This window comes from Marmota monax, unplaced genomic scaffold, assembly GCF_021218885.2.
Source record: "Marmota monax isolate L192 unplaced genomic scaffold, Marmota_monax_Labrador192_F-V1.1 WCK01_AAM20220418_F8-fsc00061, whole genome shotgun sequence".
Taxonomy (NCBI): domain Eukaryota; kingdom Metazoa; phylum Chordata; class Mammalia; order Rodentia; family Sciuridae; genus Marmota; species Marmota monax.
In genome coordinates this window covers 5,507,091-5,532,887 of record NW_026695230.1, presented here as the reverse complement: position 1 = coordinate 5,532,887, position 25,797 = coordinate 5,507,091, and the positions used below count along the sequence as shown (strand labels likewise).

Below are 25,797 nucleotides of genomic sequence, written 5' to 3'. Positions count from 1 at the left end.
AGGATTTTAGAGCCTGTGAATACCAGTGGAACCTCATTATTGCTAACAACCACTAAACATCTATTCTCACTCATTCTGTCCAAGCAGAACTTCTAATTCAGTCTGACAGCTTCGTCTACCACTGGTTAGGTCATTCTTTTTATTCTACTTTGGCCAATTGAAGTGGGTGCCAGAGCTGATAGAATCTACTGCAAATCTTCATCTCTGTCCAGGGTATTATATTTGATGGACTCATAGAGATGCAGGTCTTTAGGGATCTAGTAGGCATTTGCTATGGTTGGATTCAGGTGTTCTCCATATTTTGTGTTGGAGATAAGACTGTGGGGCAACAGAGTTTTTCCAGGCCCACACAGGAGAAGCACTTATATTGCAATTATCCCATATTTTATTTTCTGATCTCTGCTTTGTCCCAGCTTTTCCCAGAATCCACAAAATCCCTTGAAGAGATACCCCATCCTATATGTATTCTTGTCCTTGTAAGCATAGAGGCTCAAACCCTGCCTAAGAACTTGGGGAGAAGGGAATAGACATTATTCCTTACCTATACACTGCCATCATAACTAAAAAAGAAACACTCTTTTTATACTCCCCAAGTGCCAAACAAAACTCTTAGAGGAAAAAAAAATGAAAGTACTAGAACTTATAGTGTGTGTATGGTATGGGGTAGGGAAGAAGGTTGCTTATACCTATAGCATTTGGACCTAGCTCAGCCAGCCACCAAGCCCTCTTGCACAAATGAGGAGATTCAGCACTTGCATTGAGAAGTGCCAGAATATTCTGTGCTATTGATGAAAGGCATAGGCTGGCAGGCCGGCAGCTGGGCTGCTGTTCTTAAGTGGTTTGAGTCATGCCTTTGGTTGACTTGACTAGTGTGGCTGGTTCAGTTTCTTGCTACTCAGTCTGTGTCTAGGATGCCACTGATCAGCCACATCTTGAGTTGTGACTGGAAAGCCCCAGAAACATTTGGGTACACACTGGTGCTGGCACATGCAGATTAGTGTCATGTTTTATACTATGAGTCCCTAAACTTCTGCTGGGAAAAGTGGATATAAAGAGTGTTGTAGCTTCTATCCCCAAAGGTTGGGGTGGGAGAAGGCAGACAGAGTGTGGAAAGTAATGCCCATCCAGAAAAGGAGAGAGAGGGGGGAATGATTGGTTAGGGCCCGTGGTTATACAAGTCAGTTCCCTGCTCTATCAGGCAAGACCTTGAAATTGGGCATTTGGAATCTTGTGACTTAAGCACAAGATCTCAGTGGTTAATGGGTATGGAGGTGTAACTGGATAGGAGGAATAGCTTTTGTTGTTCTATAGCACAGTAGGATAGCTGTAATTGAAACCAATTGTTTGTTTATTTTAAAATAGCCAGGAAGAGAGGATTTTTGCCAACACAAAGAAATAATAAATATTCAAGGTGATGGGTATACCATTTGCTCTGACATCATCGTTACTCCTTGTATACATGTATTGAAATATCATACTACATTCCATAAATAGGTACAATTAAAGCAAAGCAAAAGAAAAATAACAGCACAAAAATCACCAGGATCTCTCAGGATTTAAAGTGTCATTGATATAAGCATACATGTGGCTGGGTTGGGAATCTTTGCATGTTTGTTTCTTTTTATCTCTAAACCTGAAGTTTGGTGTCTAAATCCACTTGACAGTGTATGTTAAAGATTTAAGTATCACTGCCAAATTTCCCAGCCTCATTTGGCCCCTTTGAAAAATCAGTTCTGATGGAAGGAAGGCTTAGCCCAGCACCTCCAAGTGGACAGCTCCTGAGAATGCCAAAAGCTACTATTGTGTACAATTCTGCAGGAATAAAAACAAAAATAGCTATTTTTCATGAGTGTTCAAGCTGCTACCATATTTATCTGCCAAGGATTTAGACTCATCTCGATGTCCAAACTGGGAGTATGTCTCCCCTGTGAGTGGGTTGGGGGCATGGAGTGGCAGTGAGGAAGAATTTTATTTTGCATCTATAAATAACCACTGTTGGATTGCCTGGTGTCATACATGTCAGTCAACAGTGAGGTGAAGTTTATTGTCAGATAACCATTAGATGACATAGTGGGACTACCTTTTACCTCCTCAGAAACTACAATATAGTAGTGGTTTACTTGGGCCTTCTAACTTGTTCTAGGGGTTGAAGGGTCACAGTTGGAGACTACCTGGTGTCTTGAAGCTCCTGAGTACCTGTGCGAAGATGATAAAGATGCAGACCTACACTTTCCAAAACTAGTTATCCCTGTGCATCTGCACAGTAAACATAAGAAAACAACAACATATGCTTAAGCTTCCGCGTTCTGGCTTTCCTGATGATAACAGGGTTCATTTGCTTGAGGAGTGTCAGAAATGTTTTGTAGTCTCAGCTTAATCTGAGACTTGTTTGTAAAGCTCCACAAACAAACCTACAACTTTGGAAGTTTGGCAAATTGCTCAGTCTTAGAGATCTAAATCTCGACTCCCAGTCCTTCAAATTCTAGGCAAGGAATGACTTTAAAATGTCTTTTTTGCTCTTACATATTTTGAAACAAACTCTGGGAAAAAAATTGTATTTGGAAGGAAACTTGGAAGCCTCGTTTTGTATGTGTGATAGAACAAGATGCTTATAGATTTGCTTTAAAAAATGAAACCTCAAAACTTGAAGCCTGACATCCCTGGGGCCATTTGATAAATGCTGATGGTTTTGCAGAGCCACACCGTGCGTTCCTTTCCTTTTTACATTTGTTTCTTTGAAAGAATTATGACAGCCTGAACTTAGAAGGGACCTGACAGCCTTTGCTGGGGAAAGAAACTTCTCCAAAGAGAATTTTGTGGGTGCTTTAAATATCTCACCAGGTGGGTGTGATCCCATGAGTGTTTTTTAGATGGGTTGGTTTGTGGTTTTGATTGCTTTTCTTTGAATCAACTGTTTGATGTGTTATTTCAAGCCAGTTTTGCATTGACCAGAGTGCCCTTTAGTTTTTTTGATTTGCTCTCTAATTGTTTAGAAATGTCCTCATTAAGAGACAAAGTAAACAGGGTTTCAGATGTTGTGCTGAAGGCAGAACTGTGGGGTGGTAGGAGAGGGATGAGGGAGACGGGAGAAGACACGTGGTCTCCCTTTTAGATAAAATCCCATCCCAGAAACAAAGGCTGTGGAAACACAAAGGCTCTTTGTACCCGGAGCACGTCTGCTGATACGGATGAACCCTCTCCAATGGCTGCTATCAAACTTGTCATATTTTATTCATGAGTTGTGGTGTGTCTGGGTGAAATAAGAAAAGCAAAGCTCCAAATCATAATTATGGCATAAAAAAGATAAAATAGTTATTATTGTGACATTTTTGAAGAATTCTAAAAATCTTCCTAATAATTCATTTGAAAAAGTTTCACTGAACAACTGGGTGTGTGGCACATATTTATGCTGGATGGAAGCTCCCGGGCTTAGTTACACCCAGACCCACGGTGACAGACTCTGTGCGTACCGTGAATAAGAGCATAATTAAGGAAAGGGCTACAGCAGTAGTTACACATAAATAGAAACGCTGACAGCCATCTTTGCATTTATCATGCTCACGTTAGGACTCTGTGGTTGATCAGAACACGGCATTCTTTTAAAATTTTTCATCTTCAGGAAAACAATTTAAAATGTTTACTCTTATTTTCCTTAAAATCACCATAATTTTGGAAGAAAGGAGTTGATTTCCAGCTAACAGGTCACCAAAAATATTCCTTTCCATTTCCTTTCCCTTCTATGGAAAATCATAGAAGCTTCTTTACCAGGTTACTTTCTGACTTATTTAGTTTAAATTGCTTCCCCTAACCCCAAATATATTCACATGGTCAATGAAAGATGGGAAATAAAGTATATATACAGAAAAAAAAATTTCATCTTTTTTTAATAGAAGATGGAGTCTGGATCATTTGGTATTTCTGGTCTTGGGGGATTTGGGGAGAGCAGTGGCAGGAAAAGTTCCCTTGAAAAGTAAACTTGGATCCCTCAGGTGTTGTGGGACAGCAACAAAGGTCTTAAGAAAGAAGCGCATCAGGTTGACTTACATCCAAGGAACACTTTTTAAAAAAGATATATCTATCTCATTTAAAAAAGCCTTCGGTTCCATAGGCTTCCTCCGCTGACACAGGGCTTGGTTGCTCCTCATTTATTATTAGATTTGTCTGGAGACACTTTCCAACCCACGCCATCCTTATGCTCATGGTCTCCCCTGTCTCTAGTCCAAATTATTTATGGACTTGATGTGAGGCATGAATTGACCCAGTGTTTATTTTCATCATCCGGGCCTCTCTCCACCTGTTCACACTGCTTGATCACAAGCTACTTGAGAAGGCTTGGGGGAACAAGCCTTCCCATGTAGCTGCCATGGGTGCCCACTGTATGATGTCATCCCATCCTGGCACCAGACAAGGAGGAAAAGGAGAGTGACACTTTCAACACCACTTGTGTAGATGATCCCACGTGTTTGGTGTTTGTCATGAGATTCTGTGACATAGGTTCATCATTATCATGAGCCGCGATTTCATGGAGGAGACACTGAGGTTGAGAGGCCGCCCAGATGTAGTTTCAGGATATTAAAATTCCCTCAGAGACTCAGTGCGAGGATGGACAGTAGATCCCACATCTTCTCATCCCAGATATCACCTCCATGAGTAGGACCAGACTTCCTGACCTTTTTCCTATCATGGCACACAGAAAAATGAATGCATTTGTACATTATACTGGGGAAAAGGAAAGAGGGTGTTTTGTGCCAAAGCATTCTTCTTAATGAGGGCTAGGAAGAGCCATACCTAGTGATACCTGTTAACAGGGCCCTGCTGGGAAGGACTGGGATGAGCCTGGAGGACCTTGGGGGCCAGAAACATAGGGGTGGCTGGGAAGCCCTGGAGAGAAGGGCTGGAGGGGGCTTGTCTGGGGTCTGAGTGTATAGGTGGTGTGCAGCGTGAGCACGGGCTCGACATGTGCTGGGGAGAAGCTGCAATGTCAGGGCATTGGGGGCCGGCCAGGTGGTGACTGAGCCAGGTGGTGACTGAGCGGTGTGCACTGGCAGGGGCGTTGGTGGCATGCTGCCCATTGGTGTCATGGTGCAGTGTGCTGTGTTTCCTGTCTCAGCGTTCACTGCACTGTCACCACGGTGTGGCCAGGTGATCCTTTTTGACTCTTTATTGACTATCTGAATTTTTATGTGAAATCTCCCAGTTTTATACTGTATTTATTGATCTTTACACAAAGACACTTCTTCACATTGGCAAAATTATGTAATAAGTTACATAGAAAAGTTCTAAATTATGGTGTCTCTTAAAATCGATAGCCTTTTCTTTCTTTCTTGGGGTGTGTAGAATAATGGTATATCTTAAAATCTATACTGCCTTGGACTTGATGAAATATGGGAGTGTGGTAGGTAACACTGGGGGGAAAAACCAGTTCGCTGAGGCTGTACCTGGCCTGAGACTGGCTAGTATGCCACTGTTTGTTTGTGATGGTACTGAAAACTGAGTCCATGGGTGCTCTACCACTGAGCTGCATCCCCAGCCCTTTTTATTTTGAGACAGGGTCTCGTTTGTCCAGGCTGGCCTTGAACTTGCGATCCTCCTGCGTCACTGGGATTACACATGTGCCTCACTGCACCTGACAATATGCTACTTCTGAGGCTGGGGCACCAAAAAAGATACAATTCTTAACCGTGGCTACTTGTCACATTTACTTGGAACCATTATAAAAACTGTTGCTTGTGTTCCACCCCAGGCAATTTTTTTTTCTGAGTCTCTGGGGTGAAGGCTGGACATGATATTTTTTAAACTTAACCAAGTGATTCTGAGACATCTCAAAATTGCTTCCTGCTGAGAGAGGGCGAAGTTGGGTCAAGTGACCAAAGGTCCTTCTTCTCTATCAGGTAGGGCATGGACAGTTAAGGGTATTCTACATCAGGACAGTTCAGAGGTCTATGGTGGCAGTTGGTGGGTAACTGGACAAGGCATACAAAGAAGTCCCACCTCTTAAAGGAATTTTCAGTGCTATTATGTTGGGGACTAAGCTTCAACATGAGTTTCCTTGGGAATAAACCACATCCACTCCACAGCTGAGGGCTGCACTTAAGCCCATTCAAGGGACTGAGGACGGTGCAGGCTAACATCTCTATACTTCAATACGGATGTTGAGAAAGACCTTGCCCTGGGTCCCCTATGAGTCCCAATTCCGGATCAGGTGGAAACCTAGTACCGCATTGTATTGGGAGTGAGAGGAACAACAGTTATAATATGAAGTCTTGCTGTGTCTACACTGAGAATTGGCCAACATGAAAGCAGGGATTGAAATAAAGGGCAGGCTCCCATGTGGCTAGACATGAGCTGCAGACTTCCTTGTAAAGAAAAGAAGAGATGGCTGGTATTTAGGACTTGGCAGGGTCTTCCCCAGCAATTGTCTTTTAGTTGTATATTTCAAGCTAGCCATAGTCTACCTTTTGTCATTGAATTTAAACAGAAAATCTCCTCATAATTAAACAATTATCTAAACCACTGGTGTGTGTGTGCAGGGGATAGGGCAAGGTTGGGGAAGCAACTTTCTGGATTCCTGCTTTGAATCTTTCTTGTTTTAACTGTGATTTTGGAGTCGCTTCTCTCTCAATCATTGAGTGACCAGATGGAGGAAAATCATTTCTTTCTTCGCTTCTCTTCCTTTTCTTCTTCTTCTTCTTCTTCTTCTTTTTTAGACCTTTTCTTTAAAGGAGCCTTCCATTTCATTGACATACTTACTGTTCAGTCAGATAGGCTGCTCTGTGTAGACGTCTGTCCTGGGTCCTGATTACATAAGAAAAAATCACAAATGCCTTGCCCTTGAGGAGCCCTTGGTCTGGGCGCAGCAAGGAAAGAACCAGGAATATATCATATTCATTTATTCATGAACTCAACAAGTATTTATTGTGCATCCTTGTGACAGGCACTGTTCTGGATGTGAGGGATTCAGTAGAGAGAAGACAAAGTCTCTGTCTCCATGAAGCCTACATTCTAGCAGAGGAGGCCAATCATGGTAAACAAGTATATAATAAACAAGTAACTTTAGATAGTGATGCATACTGCAAAGGAACTAAAAGAGCAATATTGGAAAGAGAAAGAGAGACTGACTGACTTGGAGAGGGAGCTGTAGCTAGGATTATTAGGGACTGCTTCCCTACAGAAGTGATATTTAAGCTTTTGAACTGTCACCTAAATATAGAGGGAGGCAGCTATGCAAAGATAAATTATTATTAATGATCACTTATGTTATTTATGATGAATATTTTTTTAATCTGCGAGACAATATTCTAAATCCTTTATATTCGTTAACTTATTTAGTCCTTTTAACGAATTTATAGGGGAAATCATCAGCCCCATTTTATAGAAAGAGAAACAGAGCCTTAGAAAAGCTTGGACAAGGTTATAGGTCCAGGAAGCAGCAAAGCTGAGAATTGAACCCAGTCTGATTTGCTTCAGAGCCCACATTCTTGGAACAGCCAGATAAAGGCCATTAGGATCACACTGATGTGATCCTTCTTAAGGGTACAAGTATGAGGGTGGTAGCACCAGGGGAGTATGGTCAAGGCCAGATCATGTGAGGTCTTTCAGGTCATGGCCCAAAGTTAGGGTTTATTTGAACTGCATTGAGCCACATAGGAGTCTGAATAATACCCCCTCCCTCTCCAAGACGTCCACATCCTAGTCTCTACCACCAATGAATATTTACTGTAAGTGGTAAGAGGATCTAAAGATGGGGACATTATCCTGGATTATCCAAGTAGGCCCAATGTAATCCAAAGGGTCCTTATAAGGTAGAAATAGGAAGATAGAGAAGTGATGAGTAGCAGAAGTGGAGGGAGATTACAAGATGCTGTGCTGCTGATGCTGGAGAGGGAGGAAAGGACACGAGCCAAGGAAAACTGGAAAATGTGAGGAAATGGATTCTCCCCCAGAGCTTCCATAGGCAGTGTGCACTGTCCACACCTTGGTTTTGGTCCAGTGATACCCGTTTAGACTTCTGACCTCCGCAACTGTAAGATAATGAAATGGTCTTAAACCAGTCTTTTACAATGATCCATTATAGCAGCCTTGGAAAATTAATACAGGCAGCCTTTGGAAGATTTAAAGCAAGGGACTGATGGGATCCATGGGATAGGACTTAAGTTTGAAAGAGATACTCTCTGATTCTCAGATTGCTACCTGGGAAAGAGAGAAGCTGTAAAAGAGAGAGGCAAGAAGAAGCCAAGAGAAGAGGAAAAGAGGAGAACAGAACAAGAGAAAGACATAGTGGAAGGGAGCCGACCATGGGCAGCTGCTGCAGGGTCATAGGCAAGAGGATCAAGGGAGGTTGCTGCGGTGGAGGCAAAGCTCAGGGTTTGCTGGAGGGTGGACTTTGTCTGAGACACCTGACCACCAGTGAGCACCAGCGAGCAACTTGTGCCTAGCACCGCCTCTCTCTGTCCTGCACTCAGGGAGTGTGAATAAGGCTGAAGGATCAATCTCATTTACTGTGGGCAGTTTATGGAGCAGAAAAGAACATCTGTCACCCAATTTAGGTCACACACATGCAGAAAAGATTCCTTAGGAACCTACAGCACCCTTTGAAATGATGAAAACATTATTTAATAAGCTGAAGGGGTAATTTATTGATAGCTCACTCAGGGTTCTTAACCTAGGATATGTAAGAGCCAAATTACTGCAACAATGATCAAAGATCAATTTTCTTCTGAATTGGCATTTTTATTTATTTTTTAGATGCTTCAGTAAATGCGAATTATAATTTTAGCCTACAGTGGTGGTTCTTTTTTTAGAAGGGTATGGGTGGGAATTTGGTTAAGCAAGATCCTGTGGGCAGATAGCAAGTAGCTCTGAACTCAAGAGGCAAGCAATGTTTCCAAGAATTCATTATAAGGGTGATGCTAATGTTTGATGTAGCTGGAATAAAATCCCTAAAGAGAAGGTCAATTTTCAAAGATCAGGTGCAGAAAAACTACATGGGTAGTTCTCTTTCTGGATGGATGCCTACATTTCTCTTTTCTTTTTCTTTTTTTATAGTTATAGATGGACAGCATGCCTTTATTTTGTTTATTTTTATGTAGTGCTAAGAATCAAACCCAGTGCCAGACACATGCTAGGCAGGTGCTTTGCCATTGAGCTACAGCCCCAGCCATGTACATTTTGTGAAGCTTCTGTTCAAAGTCTGGAGTTTTAGGTGACCTGTTCCTTGTTCAGAAAACCCTCCTTCCTCAGCAGAGGATTGGGAGGCCAGTAATTGCTTCAGTTTTCAGTTTCCCCCTGGAAACTGAAAGCACAGACACCCTGTGGCCAACCCAGACAGATAAATAGTGAGGAAAGCCTCCCTAGCAGTGGCTCCGGAACTAATTAGCTAACAAGCCATGTAATTAGATTAATGCATGTGATCCAAGAGCTGATGGTGTGCTTTTTAGGACAGTGGAAATAAAGGAGTTGAAAAGAAAGCCTTACATTGAGGTGTCCCAATTATTATCCTTGTCAGAAATATACTTATTATATATTTTACGAGTAACTAGAAGATAGGAGCTTGAAAGCTCCAAACAAAGTAATGATTAGGAGATGGAAACATTAATTACCTACTTTGATCAGTACACACTGTATATATGTATTGAAATCTCACACTCTACCCAAAGATATGTACAATTATTGCATATTAATCAAAAAAATTTTAAGAAATGTCTAAGGAGATGGGAATACTAACCACTCTGATTTTATCATTACACATTGTATATGTGAATGGAATTACTATACGCTACCCTATAAATATATACAATTAAAATAATAACACAAAGAGAAATTTCAGCCTGGGAGTGGGTTAGTGGTGAGCAACGAAGGTTTCTATTTATCACTCAGTTCCTGCTGGGTTATCTGGGACTGATGTTGCTTTGATTCCTTTCCGATTTGGAAAAGATTTCTTTCTCTTTCCCATAGCAGGCGAAGAGGCTTCTGCACTATTTGCTTGGCATTCTTATGCCTTAGCCTAATAGACTGGTTATTTCTAGAAGGATCCCCTCTGCTTCCCTCTCTTTCTCCATAGCTAATTTGGAGAGGGAAAAAAATGACATGTGAAGCGTGCCACCCTGTCCACCTTCCCAGGCGCAGGTTTCTTCAGTGTGGTGTCCCACCTCCTAGCATGGAGTCATGTCCTTCTGCTCTGACCATCAGGACCCCAGAAAAGCAGACTTTCTTACCCTCCACTCATGTCCTACTTTTCATTCACTCCTTCACTCCTGTCTGAGGTAATGCTACCCTGTTGGTTTCAGAGTGCCAAATTTGTACAGTTTCCAGGGTGAAATATTGCTGAGGCCACCAAAGTCATTTCTACTCGAGTCTCTGACAGTTTTCTAATTAATATGATTTTAGTCTTTGCATCCTGTATTAAAGTTGGACCGATTTCCCAGGGGTGGAAAGTCAGACATTAATCCACTAAATCAACTAAATTACTTATGTGCGAAAGAGAAGACAATTTCATCAGAATTATTTTCCTATGATTTGACATATCGCTTTGCAGGCTGTAGACCTTGAAAAGTACTTTCTAGTCTGATGGAGGCACCTGGATTCTTGGTAGAAAAGTTAAATGATTAAGATAACCCAAGTTAAACACATGCTTCAAGTTGTTTGCCTATCACAGAGATGGGATGCTAGTTGTATTTGGAAGCGAAGAGAGGAAATAGCCAGTGCTGTTTTCTGTCAGGCTGAATACAAGCTAATGCAGAAGAGTTAAGCTTTCTGCTTCTTTATGCCACAACTGTCTTTTTGCCCACAGAGTCATGGGAGCTTACCTTTGAAACATTAGCTGTTCACCCTAGTAATTGCTCCATCCTCTAATTTAATGAAAACCCATTAAACCGAAACAATAATTAAAATGAGACATCATCTCGGTAGGAGGTTTGCATATTAAAATCACCGTGCATTTCAATGCAGGCAGATTTTTATTCTTGAAAAACAGCATTTGAAGCAACATGTAAAAATGATTTATAATGAATAATCATAAATTAGAGAGCTTGGTGGTTGAACATGATGCCCTACTGTTTACTATTGAATCTGAGTAGATGTGGCAAGATCAAGCCAATACACCGTTTAAAATGTCTCTTTTATGCCTGAGAATTAGGACGCTGCACAAAAGGGAACTAATTATAATTAGGTCACCTCACTGTTCCAAATTTTTTTGATGGGCTAAAAATTTAATTTTTAATATGTGAAGTACTATTTTAGTCTCTTGGAGGATGCTCCATAGGTAGGGGACACATGGCATTGGAGTCTAATGGAGAAGTTCAATGATTCTCTCATGTGGGGGATTAGGGAAACCATGCAAAAATATACAGAAAGAGCTATAAATTTAGAATCAGTAGACATAGCTTGGCTTCTTGTGAGAGGTGAAATCTTGGTCACTTTTCTTCTCTTAGTCAGAGATGCTTCATCTTTAAAGTGGGGCTATGAATGCATACCCAACAAGGTTGTTATAAATATGAAATATGATCATGTGTTATGAACATAATTGTAAAATTTTTAATCCGAGACTTTAGTGGGTAGACTTTTGGCCATTCTTTGCAAAGCTACTCAGAAACATCCTTAGGAGTCTGCTAGCTATATGTGAGGCATTTTCCATTGTTCTTTAATTTATTCATTAAATAACTCTGCAAGGTGGGTGGTTATTACCATCGTATCACACATTGAGACAACTCAAGGATGGAGAAAGGAAACTGAGTTATGCAAGGTCTGGCAGCACGTACATAGCAAGAGCTGAAGTTCAAATCTTGGTGTGGCTGATGCTTCTCAAGGAATACAAATGGCCAACAAATATATGAAAAAATCATTAGTAGTTGTAGAAATGCAAATCCAAACTACATTGAGATTTCATCCTACACCAATCAGAATGGCAGTCATCAATGATACAAACAATAATAAATGTTAGCTAGGATGTGGAGAAAAGGAACACTTTTTACACTGTTGCTGGGATTGTAAATTAGTACAACCACTGTGGAAATCAGTATGTAGGTCTCTCAAAAGACTAGAAATAGAACCACCGCACTACCCAGCTATACCACTCCTCAGTATTTATCCTGAAGATTTTAAGTCATCATATTATAGTGATAAATGTATACCATGTTTGTAGCAGCACAATTTACAATAGCCAAATTGTGAAACTAGCCTAGCTGTCTACCAATGGATGTGAATTGACAAAGAAATGTGGCATACATACACAATGGAGTTTTATTCAGTCATAAAGAAGAATAAATTGTCATTTGCATAAAATGGATGGAACTTGAGAGCATTGTGTTGTATGAAATAAGTCAAACTCGGGAAGTCAAGGGTCATATGTTTTCTCTCATATGTAGAAGCAAGAGAGGAAAAAGATAAAGAAAGGTGTGGAGGGATCTCATGAAAACTGAAGGAAGACCAATAGTAGGAAAAAGAAAGGGAGGAGGAGAGGGAAAGTGGAAGTATTGTGGAGAAAGATCCAACAAATTATGTTGTTACATTGTGTGCATGTATGAATATGTTGCAAAAAATCACATTATTATAAATACTTACTATGCACCAATAGAAGTGTAGAAAGAAAAATTCTGGTGTGTCTGAGATGACAGATGGCACTGAGAGGCAATGGTGCCTTGTGGCTGGCCTTAAGGCAGGTCTGAATTTGCATTCCTGCTGCCTTACTCTTCTTAACCCTTTGCACCTCATCTACAAGATAGAGATAATAATACTGACATCTCTAGACTTCTATGAGGAGTAACTAACCTATTTAAAGTCTTTTGCTTGATATCTAGCAAAAAGTCAAAACTCAAACGTATGTGGATGTCAGCTGAGAGGAACTCACTCAAGTGGAATGGCCAGAACCCTCATAGAATCTGATTTTTTTTTTTAACAGAGAAGTGGCCACTACCCATGCCTCCAGCTGTTGCTGATGACCATGTTCACCTGCCCATTGTCTTCCTGCTGGCTCACAGCCATAACCAATATTGGTTTGATCTTGACCTCAGCTCTAGCTGTAGCACCCAGGCTGCCATAACATGATGGTTCCTGACACATCTACAGGGTCAGGGCCTGCCCTCCTGCTTTCCAAAGAAACTAACAATTGTCATGTACTTTTTATGTGAAAGAAACTGTTTTAAGAGTTTAACATGCACTAATTGATTTAATCTTTATACTGTTCCCCATGGGGTAGATGCATTTTTCTTTCTATTTTATAGACGAGGAAGCGGAGGCATAGAGAGATTAACTTGCCCAAGGTCACACATCTGGTAAAAGAGAAAAGTTGGAATCTGAGGAGGAGACAGCTTCAGAGCCTGAGCTGTTAACCACTGCCTGTTCTACCCATTAGTCAAAAGGTCAAGTCCCTGGTTTCAAACTCTGTGGTTCTGTTTCAGGTTGGTTCAGGCTTGCCATGCCTCTGTTATACCTCTGAATGGAACAATCAGACACCATTTACTATTAGTCTCTTAGGCCCTAGAGAAGATCCACTTTGTGTCCAAATGCCTGGTTCAGAAGACTCCTCAGTAAAAGTTTCTAAAGTAAGAAAGAATAAGCAAGTGAGTGGATGGATAGATGGATGGATAGTTCACAGAGGGCAGGAACAAGGACTTCTTTCCTATCTTTTACAGAACCCAGGGAATAGATCTTGACGGAAACAGTGTTCTTGCTTGCACCCAGTAACATTTTATGTACAGAACTTCATACACCATGGAGTGAATGCATCTGCTGGATGCCTAGACTCTTAACAGTCACGTAGATGAAAATGAGAGTTGAGGAAGTTTGATGGTCAGTTACTGACAAAGTATACTTCAGTTCCATCTTGCTGGACTTTCATGGGGATAAGCATGGGCATTAGTTCTGACCAGGTCACACATGAGCAGATGTGAGCAATGGGCAGGTGAACATGGTTACCAGACAGCTGGAAAATGTTTTTATTGAAATGCCCTAGCAGTCCATTCAGGGAGCTGACTGATCCCTTCCTTAGGGAGAGGAGTCATGTTTATGAATAGCAAACTTAGTTGAGGTTGGTTGGAGGGAGAGTCTGGTATCTTCACTAATTTAAGGATACCCAGTTATGTGATTGACAGCAAGGTGCTGAGAGCTTCTTTTTTTTTTCTTTTATAGGACTCCCTTCTTGTTTCTCCCATGTTTTTATAACATGCTCTTATATTTTAGAAGAAATTTTGTTGTTTTTCTTTACAATAATTCTGAGAAGATTGGGAAATCCTGACATGTGCAAAGAAGAAAATTTCACTCATGTTAGCTCCCAGTTGCTAACATTTTGATTGAAGGTCATTCCAATCTGTCTGCTTTAGATTGCTAAATAAATTTTATGTATACTTGATATACTACTATACATATAACTGTGTAGCTATTTGACAATATTTCTTAGCTATTTCCTTTTTTCCCCCTTTTTGTGGTGGTGGGGATTGAACCCAGGCCTGTACATAGGCCATTTAAGAGCTCTATCAACTGAGCCCCATCCTCAGCCCCTTATTTTCACATAATAATCCCAGATATATTAAGATATCATACATAATTTCCATACATAATTAAGTAAATAATTTTCATACATAATCAAGTAAATTCCCTAATTTACTTAACCATTCTCTACTATTGGGTAGCTCTTTTTTTTTTTTTTTTTGCTATGTAATGCAGTCTTCTTAATCATTTATTTTTTCTTCTTTCTTTTCCTCTTGTGACTCAAATGGAGCTGACATTAGTACTTTACCTTTTTCCTTATTCCCTGGCTTCCCCAGGTGAGCTGGGGTAGAGGAGTGGGGATGAGGAGAATGGGTAATGGAGTAGAGACTTGACCACTGTAGGTTGTGGTGACAGTGTGAAGAGAGAGCCTAAAGAAGTGTGGTTGCTGTTTGTTAGTTTCTTAGTGACAGAGGGGATGAGCTGATTTTCCTTGCTGGTATTGTCAAACATTCATGAAAGAGCTCAGCTGCCTTTCAGTGCCTATCTAATTAGTAAAATTATGGGGGCATTGGAATCTCTTGATTGAGTCATATAGTAATTACAAAAAGATTTTGACTAACACCATGTGTCACATGATTCTTTAGGCTCCATTTCCTAATGGAAAAGTTGGGGATGCTGAACTGGTTTTATTATTTCTAGGCAGCTCATTATTTTAAGACAGTTTATCTCAACAGGTTGGGATTATATCTGAGAGTCTCCAGCAGACCTCCTTTCTGACATTGTATTCCAGAGTCTGGAGTCAAGATATATTGGATTAAACCAGCGTGGTTGAGGCTTTACTGTGTGCCGGGCACCGTAATAGTGGTGGGTATATATTGGTAAACAGTTCCTTACGGGATTTACAGTCTAGTGAGGAACATGACATGAATAAAATGATCACATACATGGTTGTGATAAGCACAAGGAAGACAAAATATAAGGAACCAAGTAGTCTGAAGTGGTCAGAGGAAGTTGGCTTGAGGGATAACATTTAAGATGGTGCCCAAAAGAGAGGTAGAGGAGAGAGAGGTCACAGCAGAGGGGAATGCAGCAATGTGGAGGGACCATGGCTCTGGGAATAAGGGAAACGAGGCTTGGGGTGCTGGGTCAAGGCAAGGGTAGATGGAGAGAGGAAGAAGAGGATGAAAAATACCAGGGTGCCAGTCATCTCCATGAGTGCCATGGTGGTTTTCAATGGGCAAGAGTTAAGTTTTCCCTCCATTTGTTTGCCATGTGACTCTGGGCAGTCATTAGCCTTCTCTGTGCTTCAGTGTCTTTGCCCCATACAATAGGAGATTTTGATATTTACCTCATAAAGTTTGTAGAAATAGTTCATTCATTCATTTACTCAATTTTTTAAAATAAATAGTATAAGTAGTAAGTGCCAGGCATTGGGCATATGATGGTGATTTGTCTCTTTTCCACATAAATCAAGTGCTGACATATTGATAAATAGAAGACACAGTGCTGGTGAACGTATGCCCTGTGGAACCGGCCTGCTGGGTTGGACGCTCAGTACCGTGGCTTCCTAGCTCAGCATTCTTAAGAATATTATTTAAATTTACATCTGTAAAATAGAAATCCTAATAAGGCCTACCCCTAAGATGATCATAAGTGAAATGACAGGAACAGAGTGTGGCCCTGCACTTGGGCCTGCAACAAGGCACACATTTGCCCTCTATCATTATGGTTTCTGGAGCTAATAGAGGTTTAAAGGAATGTTATTGTGCACTTGTGAGTGGAGATGAAAATCCCTTACATATTAACTGGAAGTTTCCTGGTATTCCCACTACTTTCTGCTTGTGACTTCTGCTTCTTTGAAAGCTGCTTGGATCATTACCTGACATTCTCAAGGATGGTCTGCAAGACCTAACAGTGATGTGCCTCCTCCCCACCCTCCCTCCCCACAGCAGGAATTGCTCCATGGGTAGTTGACAGTTTGGAATTGGCAAATTTCCTCTGCACTCAGAAATGAAAAGCCAACTGTCAGTTCAAACGAACAAGAGTTGTTTTGCCTTCAGGGACCAATCTTGCCATGAGTTTAAGCAAGGCTTAGACCAGAAGAATGTGCCTGATCTGTACCAGGAGTTTGCCATGTGTGAGATTCTCATGTAGATATTAAATGTTGTCTGAATTCTCCATCAGTCAAGGCTGAGGTGGGCTGCCCTGATGTGTCTGCTTCTTCATGTTTCTGGTTGCTGCTTCTCTGCTACCTTGATTCATCATCCTTAGCTGATGTATCAGCTTGGATTTTGGCAGTTACTCTGCTTTGTGCTAATCTGGTGCTCCTTGGCTGGTCAGGGGCCTGAGAATTCCCTCCAGTATTAGGTTGAGTAGATGCTTTCCCTGCTGGACTTTTTTAAAAAATAATATTTTTTAAGTTGTTGATAGACCTTTATTTGTTCATTTATTTATTTATATGTGGTGCTGAGAATCGAACCCAATGCATCACATATGCCAGGCAAGTGCACTACTGCTGAGCCCCAGCCCCAGCCCTCCCTGCTGGACTTTTAGTGAGAGAGATGCTTGCAGAGAAAGAAAAATGCCAGGGTACTGTGAAGGTCTGCACAGCGACCCTACAATGCACATCCTGTCCATCCTCACACTCCTGCCTGGTGAAGGCTTATTCATCTCTTTTGAGTTGGGTTCAATGACGCATCCTCTGTGATGTCATACCCAGTCTCCGTAGGCCACCTCTGTCCTTTGTGCACTGCTTTGTTCTGTACCTGTTGTCACTGGAAAACTGTCTTATTTATCTATCCTCCAGGAAAGAAACTACATTTTTACTTTCATTTCCCTAGTGCCCAGCATAGAGCCTGATGCAGCTGATGCACAAATATATGTTGGCAATGAAATTCACCATTCACCACCATCCTCACCCTGTAAGTCAGGGAAAAGGGAAATAAAGTTGCTTCTATATTTAGCAGAGAAGAATATGTGAATATCATTTCATTCCGTTCCTTTTCTTCTCCACTCTCTAGTTTCCTCCCCTTCATCCAACACCTTTGTTTTTTTTTTCTGATGTTTAATCATCACATTAGCAGTTTTAGTCTTTCTTTAAAAATGACTAGGTAGCACCATTTCCATCCTAGGAAAGAAAAAGCATTTAACCCTTGATGCTGAGTTAGCATTTCTTAAGTAGATTATGCTAAACCTCTGAGTATTTGGAATGATATTTTTTTTCCAGCCTTTTAAAAAAATGAAAAATGTTCATCTTACATGTTCGTTGTGTGGAACATTACTTGACACAAAGACAGCCTCCAAATATACACCCAGAGGTCACAAAATGAAAAGCCTCACAAATAGATCAAATTCAGATGCTTGAATCACATGGCTTCTTAAATCAATTTGCAATTCCAGGAGGAAACAAGGAAAAGAGATGGAGTAGGCTGGGAGAGTTAGGCTACAGTGCAAGAAGGGGAGAAGGACACTCCACCCGAGTCTTGAGTTAAGCATTGTCCCTATATTCATTCTTTACCATACCCCTTCTCTTTTCTTCTCTCTGGGTTGTAATAGCTTTCCTGATGGTGAGGTTACAAGGACTCGAGTTCACGTAGAAAAGTTAGGGAGGGAAATTCAGACTGGAGCTGACATGCTTGGGGCAAATAATTCTGACCACAATTGTGGTCTACCAGTCCATTTGGTGAGTGGTAATGAGTTTCATTGGCATTTCTCAGGGAGTGCACTTGTGGGGACCCAATGGGAATGGAATGAATGTCAATAATGGGTGTTGGATTTAGTGATGACATAGCTGTCATTCTGAAGGTGGCATGATGTATATATTATGATTTGGCCCTCCTGCCCCATTCTATCTGCAAACAATACTCTTATTTGATTCTTTTTATCTATGTTCAGCTTGCTAATGTTCCATTTATTCAATCTGTGTAACATGTTTCACAGGTTTCTAACTTGATATCTATATTTAACACTTCTTATGAGCCTCATCCATCCTACTTGTTTTTCTTGTTCTCTCTAGCAGAACTGACTATTCTCAAGTAACACAGCAAACCCACACTATAGTGGCTGAATATGGAAGTACAATATTCACTATAGGGTCCCATTACTTGGTTTTCTTTTTTTTTCCACTTAGAAAGTAATTTATTATAAAATTACAGATTTTTTAGCATAATTTCAGATAGGGATTTGTTTATATGTTTAATATATACACATTCATTTCACTTTTATTAATATTGATTTTTGTAAATAAAATACTCTCTATCTATCTATCTATCTATATATACATTTTTTTTAGAAATTTCATTTTATGGTTCTTTTTTTTTCGTGTCAACATACTTTATATACAGAGATATGAAAAATTGTACTGTATATGTGTAATAAGAATTATAATGCATTCTGCTGTCATTTATTTTTTTTTAAAAAATCAATAAAAGGAAATATTAGTTTTCATCATGATTTTGTGTGTGTTTTAATTATTTATTTATTTATTTTTTTAGTCATACATGATAGTCGAATGCATTTTGATATATAATACATACATGGAATGTACATACATCAATCATATTGTCTATTCTATTCTGCTGCCCTTCCTATCCTCCCTACTCCTCCCCTCCTCTCCCATTACTTGGTTTTCATTGGTTGCTCTTTTAACTCCAGGAAAAAAAAAATCAGGCTTCTGTAAAGTAGGTGACATGTCACTATTTTCAGCAATTGAAAAGTTAATATTTTATGCTAATGTGGAAAATCACCAAAGGAGAAAAATCTGCAAAATCTGTGTTTTATGGATGGAAAATACCCTTAGTACCTTCTTTTGATACATGGCTAGGAGCAGGGTAAAGTGATTAACAGAAATGAAATATTGAGGCTAGGAAAGAACTTGGAGATCACAGAGTTTAATCTTGATTTTTAGATGTTGAGTGTAGTGTTCAGAGGGGTAGAGTGTCTTTATCTGAGGTACACGGCTAGTTACTTAAAAATCTCTGAGTAGTCTCAGTCCCTGGAAACCTGATTCATTGTTCTTGCCTCTATATTCTAAGAAGACATGGCGTTGCTTTCTTGTGTTCTTTTATCTGCTGAATTATGATAAACATTTATTTGAAAGGGCTTTTCTGAAAATGAGAACGCTCATAAAGTCTCCATGTATCAAAATAGATATTTCTTACATTTCACTCTGTTGAGTGCTAATGGGCTCTCTTTACTTCAAGGTGCCAATCATTTATAAAAAGAAATGAGAAAAGTCAGCATAAGAAATGTTCAGCTTTCAAGGAGGATGGGTGAGCGGAAGTGTGGTAGGACTGGTTCAGACTGTTGGGGGATGAGTAGAGGGGAGCAAATTGGCATCAAATATCATCTTCTTTAATTTGATAGCCACTGACATTTGAGAAGGACTCATATATTCCTAGTTTTCAAAAAGATACCATGCCTACTATTTTCTTATTTATATTATTACTTTATATTATTTATTTTATATTATTACATTTATATTATTACTTTAAATAATCACATATTATAACATATGTGATTATTTAAAGTAATAATATAAATGAGAAAAATAAATGAGAAAGAAGCCTGGGACAAGATTGTGATAAATAATGTAAGGAAATAACAAACTGATCATAATCCATACATTATGACAAGTTATATGGAGAAAATAACCAGAGTGGTGTGTTAGAGGGCCATTGGTGGACAGCCTGCTTTAGAAAGAGTGACAGGGAGGTTGCATTTGTAGCTTGTGCTAAAGGAGAAGGAGCCAGGCATGTGGAGAGGTGGCAGAAGATGACTCTGGGGAGAGGGCAGGGTCCAAAGATCTGAGACAGGAGTGGGTGGGGTGTGCTCCCAGCAAACAAGGAGGAGAGTGTGAGATGGAGAGGGAGGGGCAGGCAAGAATCAGTATGTGTGTGCCTTTGCAGATCATGCTAACAGGGCTGGATTTTATCCTATAAGCAGTGGGAAGCCATTGGAGAATTTTAAACAGGAAGGTGAAATGATTCAGACTTTTGCTTTAAAGGGAGCACTTTGGCTACTGGGTGGAAAAATGGGGGGAAGAAGGCTGCATGAAAGCAGGGAGACTAATTAGGACACCATTAGACTGTTCTAGAGTGCAAGGACAGGGGCTTGGGCAAGAGCTATAAGAATGAAATTAGGAAGAAGTGGACAGATTCCAGACATGGGAGCCCTCTTGATTCACTCTTGGGTTGGACATAGAGGGAGAAGAAATGGAAAGAATCAAGGACAAATTCTAATTATTTTGACTTGTGGAACTGAGCATTACCACCTACTAAGACTGGGAACTTTAGGATCTAAAGATAGAGGATTGGGGAAGAGAAAAGGAGTTCTGATGTACACACCTACAATTTGAAATGCTTATTAGGTAGTCACATAAAATTTGAACTTCTGACTAGGTATTCTCATGGCAATATCAAGTTGGAAGTTAAATACATGGGTCTTTTGCTTAAGGGAAAGTTTAGGGTTGAGGAAATTTGAAGGCCTTTGGTCATGGGGCTAGATATTGCCCAAGGAGAATTGAATGAGAAGTGAGGACACCTGTACTCAATATGATATTCATACCCCTTTCCTCCAGCAGGCATTGTTGATTAATCATGGCCTTCTCTTCATTGGGCTCATTCCTCACTGATGAGTACAAAAGGAAAAAGTCAACATAATCTCAAAAGTCCAATTTATTTTTCTAGCATTAAATTCTAGGTGGAATTTATCGGGAGCATTTTGCCCAGAAGTAATGATAATAAAAATAATGTTAATAAAAGTTGCTAATATTCTCTAGTTTGCAATATGATTTGTTTATATACTTAATTAGTTGTAAATGCCAACTGGAAAGTTTTCACCTGGGATTTTGTAGAAGGCACAGAAGCACTCCTTAAGTGGCTAGCTCTTATCTCAACCCTTGACAAAAGCCAGCAATGTGCCCTTTACAGTAGAATATCAAAGGCTTTTCTTCAGGCAGAAAAACAAATGTCATGCTGGTGGACTTGTGCGATGGAGAGGTCTGTCTGGCTCAGGTGCCTCTGTGGTACAGGACCACCGCCCCCCCCGCCCCACTTTTTTTTTTTAAAACAATCTTCAGCCTAGGCATTTGCAGGTAGAAAAGGCTGTGGTGTTCTTTCTGTGTCATGTATGCTGAGCAGTAATTCATAGAACTACAGGTTGAGATAGGAAGCTCTGAGAGATCCCCTAGGTACCCCCTCTATTTGCAGATGAGATAACTGGGCCTCAAGACCAAGAATTGAAAGATTATTATTTCTTTCTTTCTTTCTTTTTTTGAGAAGCCAGTATTTAGGCTGAGATTCTTCAGCGTTGTTGTAAAAGTTTGCCATGTGGTGTAGTCTTTGCCGTTCTCTGTTTTTCAAAGACTCCTCATGTGGCCCTGGAGAAATAACTAAGTAGTTGTCATACATTGAGAGGAGGTGTTCAGGTTGTGAGAGGAGACCACTGAATACACCTCTGATATCCCTTTATCGTCCTTTGAGTAGTCTCCTCTAACTTTGCTCCCTTGGTGCCCCTTTCTGATGCCGGGAAATGTACGTATGGTGAAATAATGAGATAACACCCAGTTTGTCACGGCCAGGGTGAGTCTGAGTATGGAGTGATGGATGCCTGTCATTATGCTGATGTTGGAGAAGGAGGGATTCCTGTCTAGGAGCAGGATTAGCTGGACTCTCACACATCCAGTCCTGCTGAATTGGATTCAACTTTAATAAATATTTCATGAGGAAAGCAATCCATTGCATATTTGCAGATAAATTCAGGCACACTTATGAGCATGTTTCGTGTTTATTCTTTAAGCAAAGGCAGAGTCATTTGCCATTATTAGTGCTAGTAAATCTGTGCTAGGCACAAGGCAAGGGCAGGTTTCTTAAATGCATTATGAGGAGAAGGAAAACAAGCCTATGGGAAAAATGAGATTGGAGGCATGCTGAGTGGCATTTGGGTTCTGCTGGATCCAAGATTCTCTGAATTTAGGACTCCGTTTATTTGTCTGCCTCTCACCTTATTTACAGCAACTTCATCTGTTTGCAGCAGGCTGAATTGCTCAGTGTCCTGTCAAAATCCATGTCAGAAAATCACTGTCTGGCCAGTTGTGAACTTGTCAAAGTGACAAGTGGGCATGGTGACAGAGATAGCATTTCTGGGTTTTTCATTGAACGAATGTGGCCGTATGGAGTGGTGAATGGCACCTAAAAATGGAAACTATTGACAAGAGGAGAAAATGAAAAATGTGATCTGGATACTTGAACATGGCATTTTTAACTGTGATCTTTTTTTTTTCTCTTCTTTCTCTTGTTCCCTCTCCTCTTTATTTCGTCTCTACCCTTCTCCTCCTTGGTCTTCTCCTTTTTCTCCTCCCGTTCTTCCTTCCTGACTCTTAGATACAGAGAGAGAGATCCATGCAGCCCCTCATGTGAGTGAGAAATTAATTCAGTTGTTCCGGAATAAGAGTGAATTTACCTTTTTGGCCACCGTACAGCAAAAGCCGTCAACTTCAGGAGTGATACTGTCCATTCGAGAACTGGAACACAGGTAAGAAATCTCCACTTTTGAAAATCTACTCAGAGTTCATGGGCTATGCAAGATGCCTTGGAGTTTAGGGGTGGGAGCTCCTTGGAAACATTCGGCTAGCTGAGGAATGATTTCTGCTGAACACATTAATGAATCTACTTTGCATTAATAATTTACTTTGGGCAAAGTGTTTCCCTTATTTGCTCTCCAAGGATCACTAATGAGTGTCTTTCTCTCCTGCCTTTAAAAGGTTGACTTTATTCATGGAAAACCGCATTCTATCCACCATACTTAAGTCATCAAGCAAATTAATTAGTTATGTTTAATAGCCTTCAATAAGAATTTCTTGTGTGGGAGGTGAACAGTTCAAAAGTGTTATTCTAAGGGTCACATAAGCAAGTAGGGAATGTGGACAAATAAATATCACAAAGCACTGTGATGGAATGCTAGCAGTTAGAGTTCAGGGAAGAAAGGGAGAGGGCTCAATCCTGTTGAGGATTGGGATATCCAGGAAAGGCTTCCTAAAGGACCTGTGGTTGTATAAGGAAAAAAGCCAAGTGTTTTCTGATAGGGGAATGGGAATGAAGGGGTGGGAACAACATTATAGAAAGAGGTTTCCAAGATTTTAAGAAGGATAATGCAAGTGTGGGTACATGGTTGGAATATAAAAGTGTGTGGGGGGAAGAGATGAGATTTGTGGGTGGGCAGTGAGGGGTGGTATTACAGAGGTAGGTAGAAGCCAGATCATTGGAGAGCCTCAGTGCCAAGTGGAAAAACTTGGACTAAGGTCCCCATAGGTTTGACGTTTAAGAAAACTGCTCTATTATGAGGTTCAACCCTTTTCATAAAGGGTTCTAAGTTTCTAACCATTCAATGGCTTGACCACCTTAAAGCTAAAGAATAAAAAGGAGTTAATAATAAAGAAATAATAGAGTGGCATCTAATTTCAAAATTATGTCAAGGTGTTGAGTTCACTGAATTCACTGGTTGGTGAAGACCACATAGAGAGAGGACTTGAAGGACAGGCAGAATTCTGGCAGGAAAGGGAACAAGGGTATATAGCGCTGGTGTGTCGTCACAGAGGTGAGGAAATGTAAGGAAATGCACTTTTTTAGGAGGGACACAATGAATGGACCTGTTTGACTAGAACCGAAGGTGTTTCCTTATACTCTTTCAACATTTGTAAGGATCAACAGTTCTGTTTTTAATGGTTAAGTTTGCTCTCAGCTTCAAGGGGTTATGAGGCACCCTGATCCTTTTTTTTTTTTTGGCCGGGGAGTGGGTGTTAGCATTAGGAACTGGCTGATTTTGAGTGAAATCAGCGTGATGTATGTACATGTCTCTGAGAGATACAGGTTAGTTCAAAGGTATTCTGAGTGCCCGGGTTTGGTGTTAAGCCAAGTCTCAGCTTCACAATCATGGAAAGGCTGTCTTTCCCCACTGGCCTTGTGGGCTTGGGTGTGAGTGGAGGACCATACAGTCCAAGACCAGAATGCATACCTTCATACACAGAGGTGGGCTCCTCAAAGTAGATGAGAAACATGTGGAATGAATGTTTTTTAGTAGAAAGAGTGTGGCACTGGCTAGAGTTCTAGTTCTAGTTGGGTGACATCAGCTATTTAGTATTTTGGGACTTCAATTTCTGTGTCAAAAATGTAGGCAATAATTTATTTTGCAGAATTGCTATGAGGATAAAAGACAATGCATATTGACCTGCTATTTCTTGACAAATATACATTTCTCCTTGCTTTTTGTCTTCAGACATATTTGTTGGATTTCTCTTTTGTAATTACAAAAATCTTACTTTAGAAAAGGTTTTTAAAAAAATCAGTACTGCCACACAGAGTTAAGATTAGCTTCTTTTATATCCCTAGCTGATTTCTAATAGAACCCAAGGATCATTGAATGGAGAGTCATCTGATAATTTTTCATTATAATAGGAAGACTTCAGATATTGACTAATAAATAAAATATGAAGAAATAGAAATAGATCATCTTCTCTGGATTTTATTGTGCTCTCTTCCATATTTGTTTAGTCTAATCAAGGCAAAGTATAAATGATTGTGAGTTTGTAATGCAGTGGCTATGGGTAGCAGAGAAAACCTGATTTCCACCTTCAGGAAGATTAAATTCTAGTTAAGAAGACCTGGGATGCAATAAAATTGAAGGGGAATATACAATGGTATATATTTAGGAATTCAACTATTTATAGTAACCTCCCAGAAGTTTCCCATCTGTAATGAATGAGAATATTTCATTGTTCTCAGGATCTTTCTTATTTATCAAAGAAATAATGTCTGCAGGAGCAAGTTGTCCTGCAAATGTTTGGCATTCACATTTGATCATGTGTAAAATCTGGTGACCAAGGATTTTCTTTAGTCAGGAGCAGAGGCTGTAGGTAACTCGTGGTTAGATTGTTGGCTGGAAGGTCAGAGACCTTCTTTTTGTGATTCCCTCCTGTGTGATCCTGATTGTATCACTTTTGATCAGAATTAAATATATTTGCCCTATTATGATATCATGGGCATTATTGCATTCCTAACTGAGTTTTGTTTTTATCAGTCAGTGGTTTTTAGGATATTCACAAAGTTGTGCATTCATCACTATAACCAATTCTAGAAATTTTTATTATTCCAAAAAGAAATTCCATATCCCTCAGCTGTCCCTCTCAGTCTCCCCATAAACCTTTGAAGCTTAGGTAACTACTAATCTAGTTACTGTCTCTATAGATTTGTCTGTTTTGTTCATTTCATATAAATAAATTCATATTCTTAGTGGTCCTTTTGTGACGGGCTACATTTACAGTATTTTCAAGGTTCATTCATCTTGTATGTCTGTAGTTCATTTCTTTTGCAGAATAAT

General features: G+C 40.1%; 1 protein-coding gene across 2 annotated transcripts in view; it reads left to right on the top strand.

The window, feature by feature from the left end:
• Positions 1 to 25,797, top strand: part of Nell1 (neural EGFL like 1) — an 840,108-nt gene that overhangs the window by 63,597 nt on the left and 750,714 nt on the right. For both annotated transcript variants that reach the window (XM_058576884.1, XM_046438336.2), the window contains exon 3: positions 22,806 to 22,956. In XM_058576884.1, coding sequence (XP_058432867.1) covers positions 22,806 to 22,956 — 151 coding nt within the window. The remainder of the gene's footprint in view (positions 1 to 22,805; positions 22,957 to 25,797) is intronic.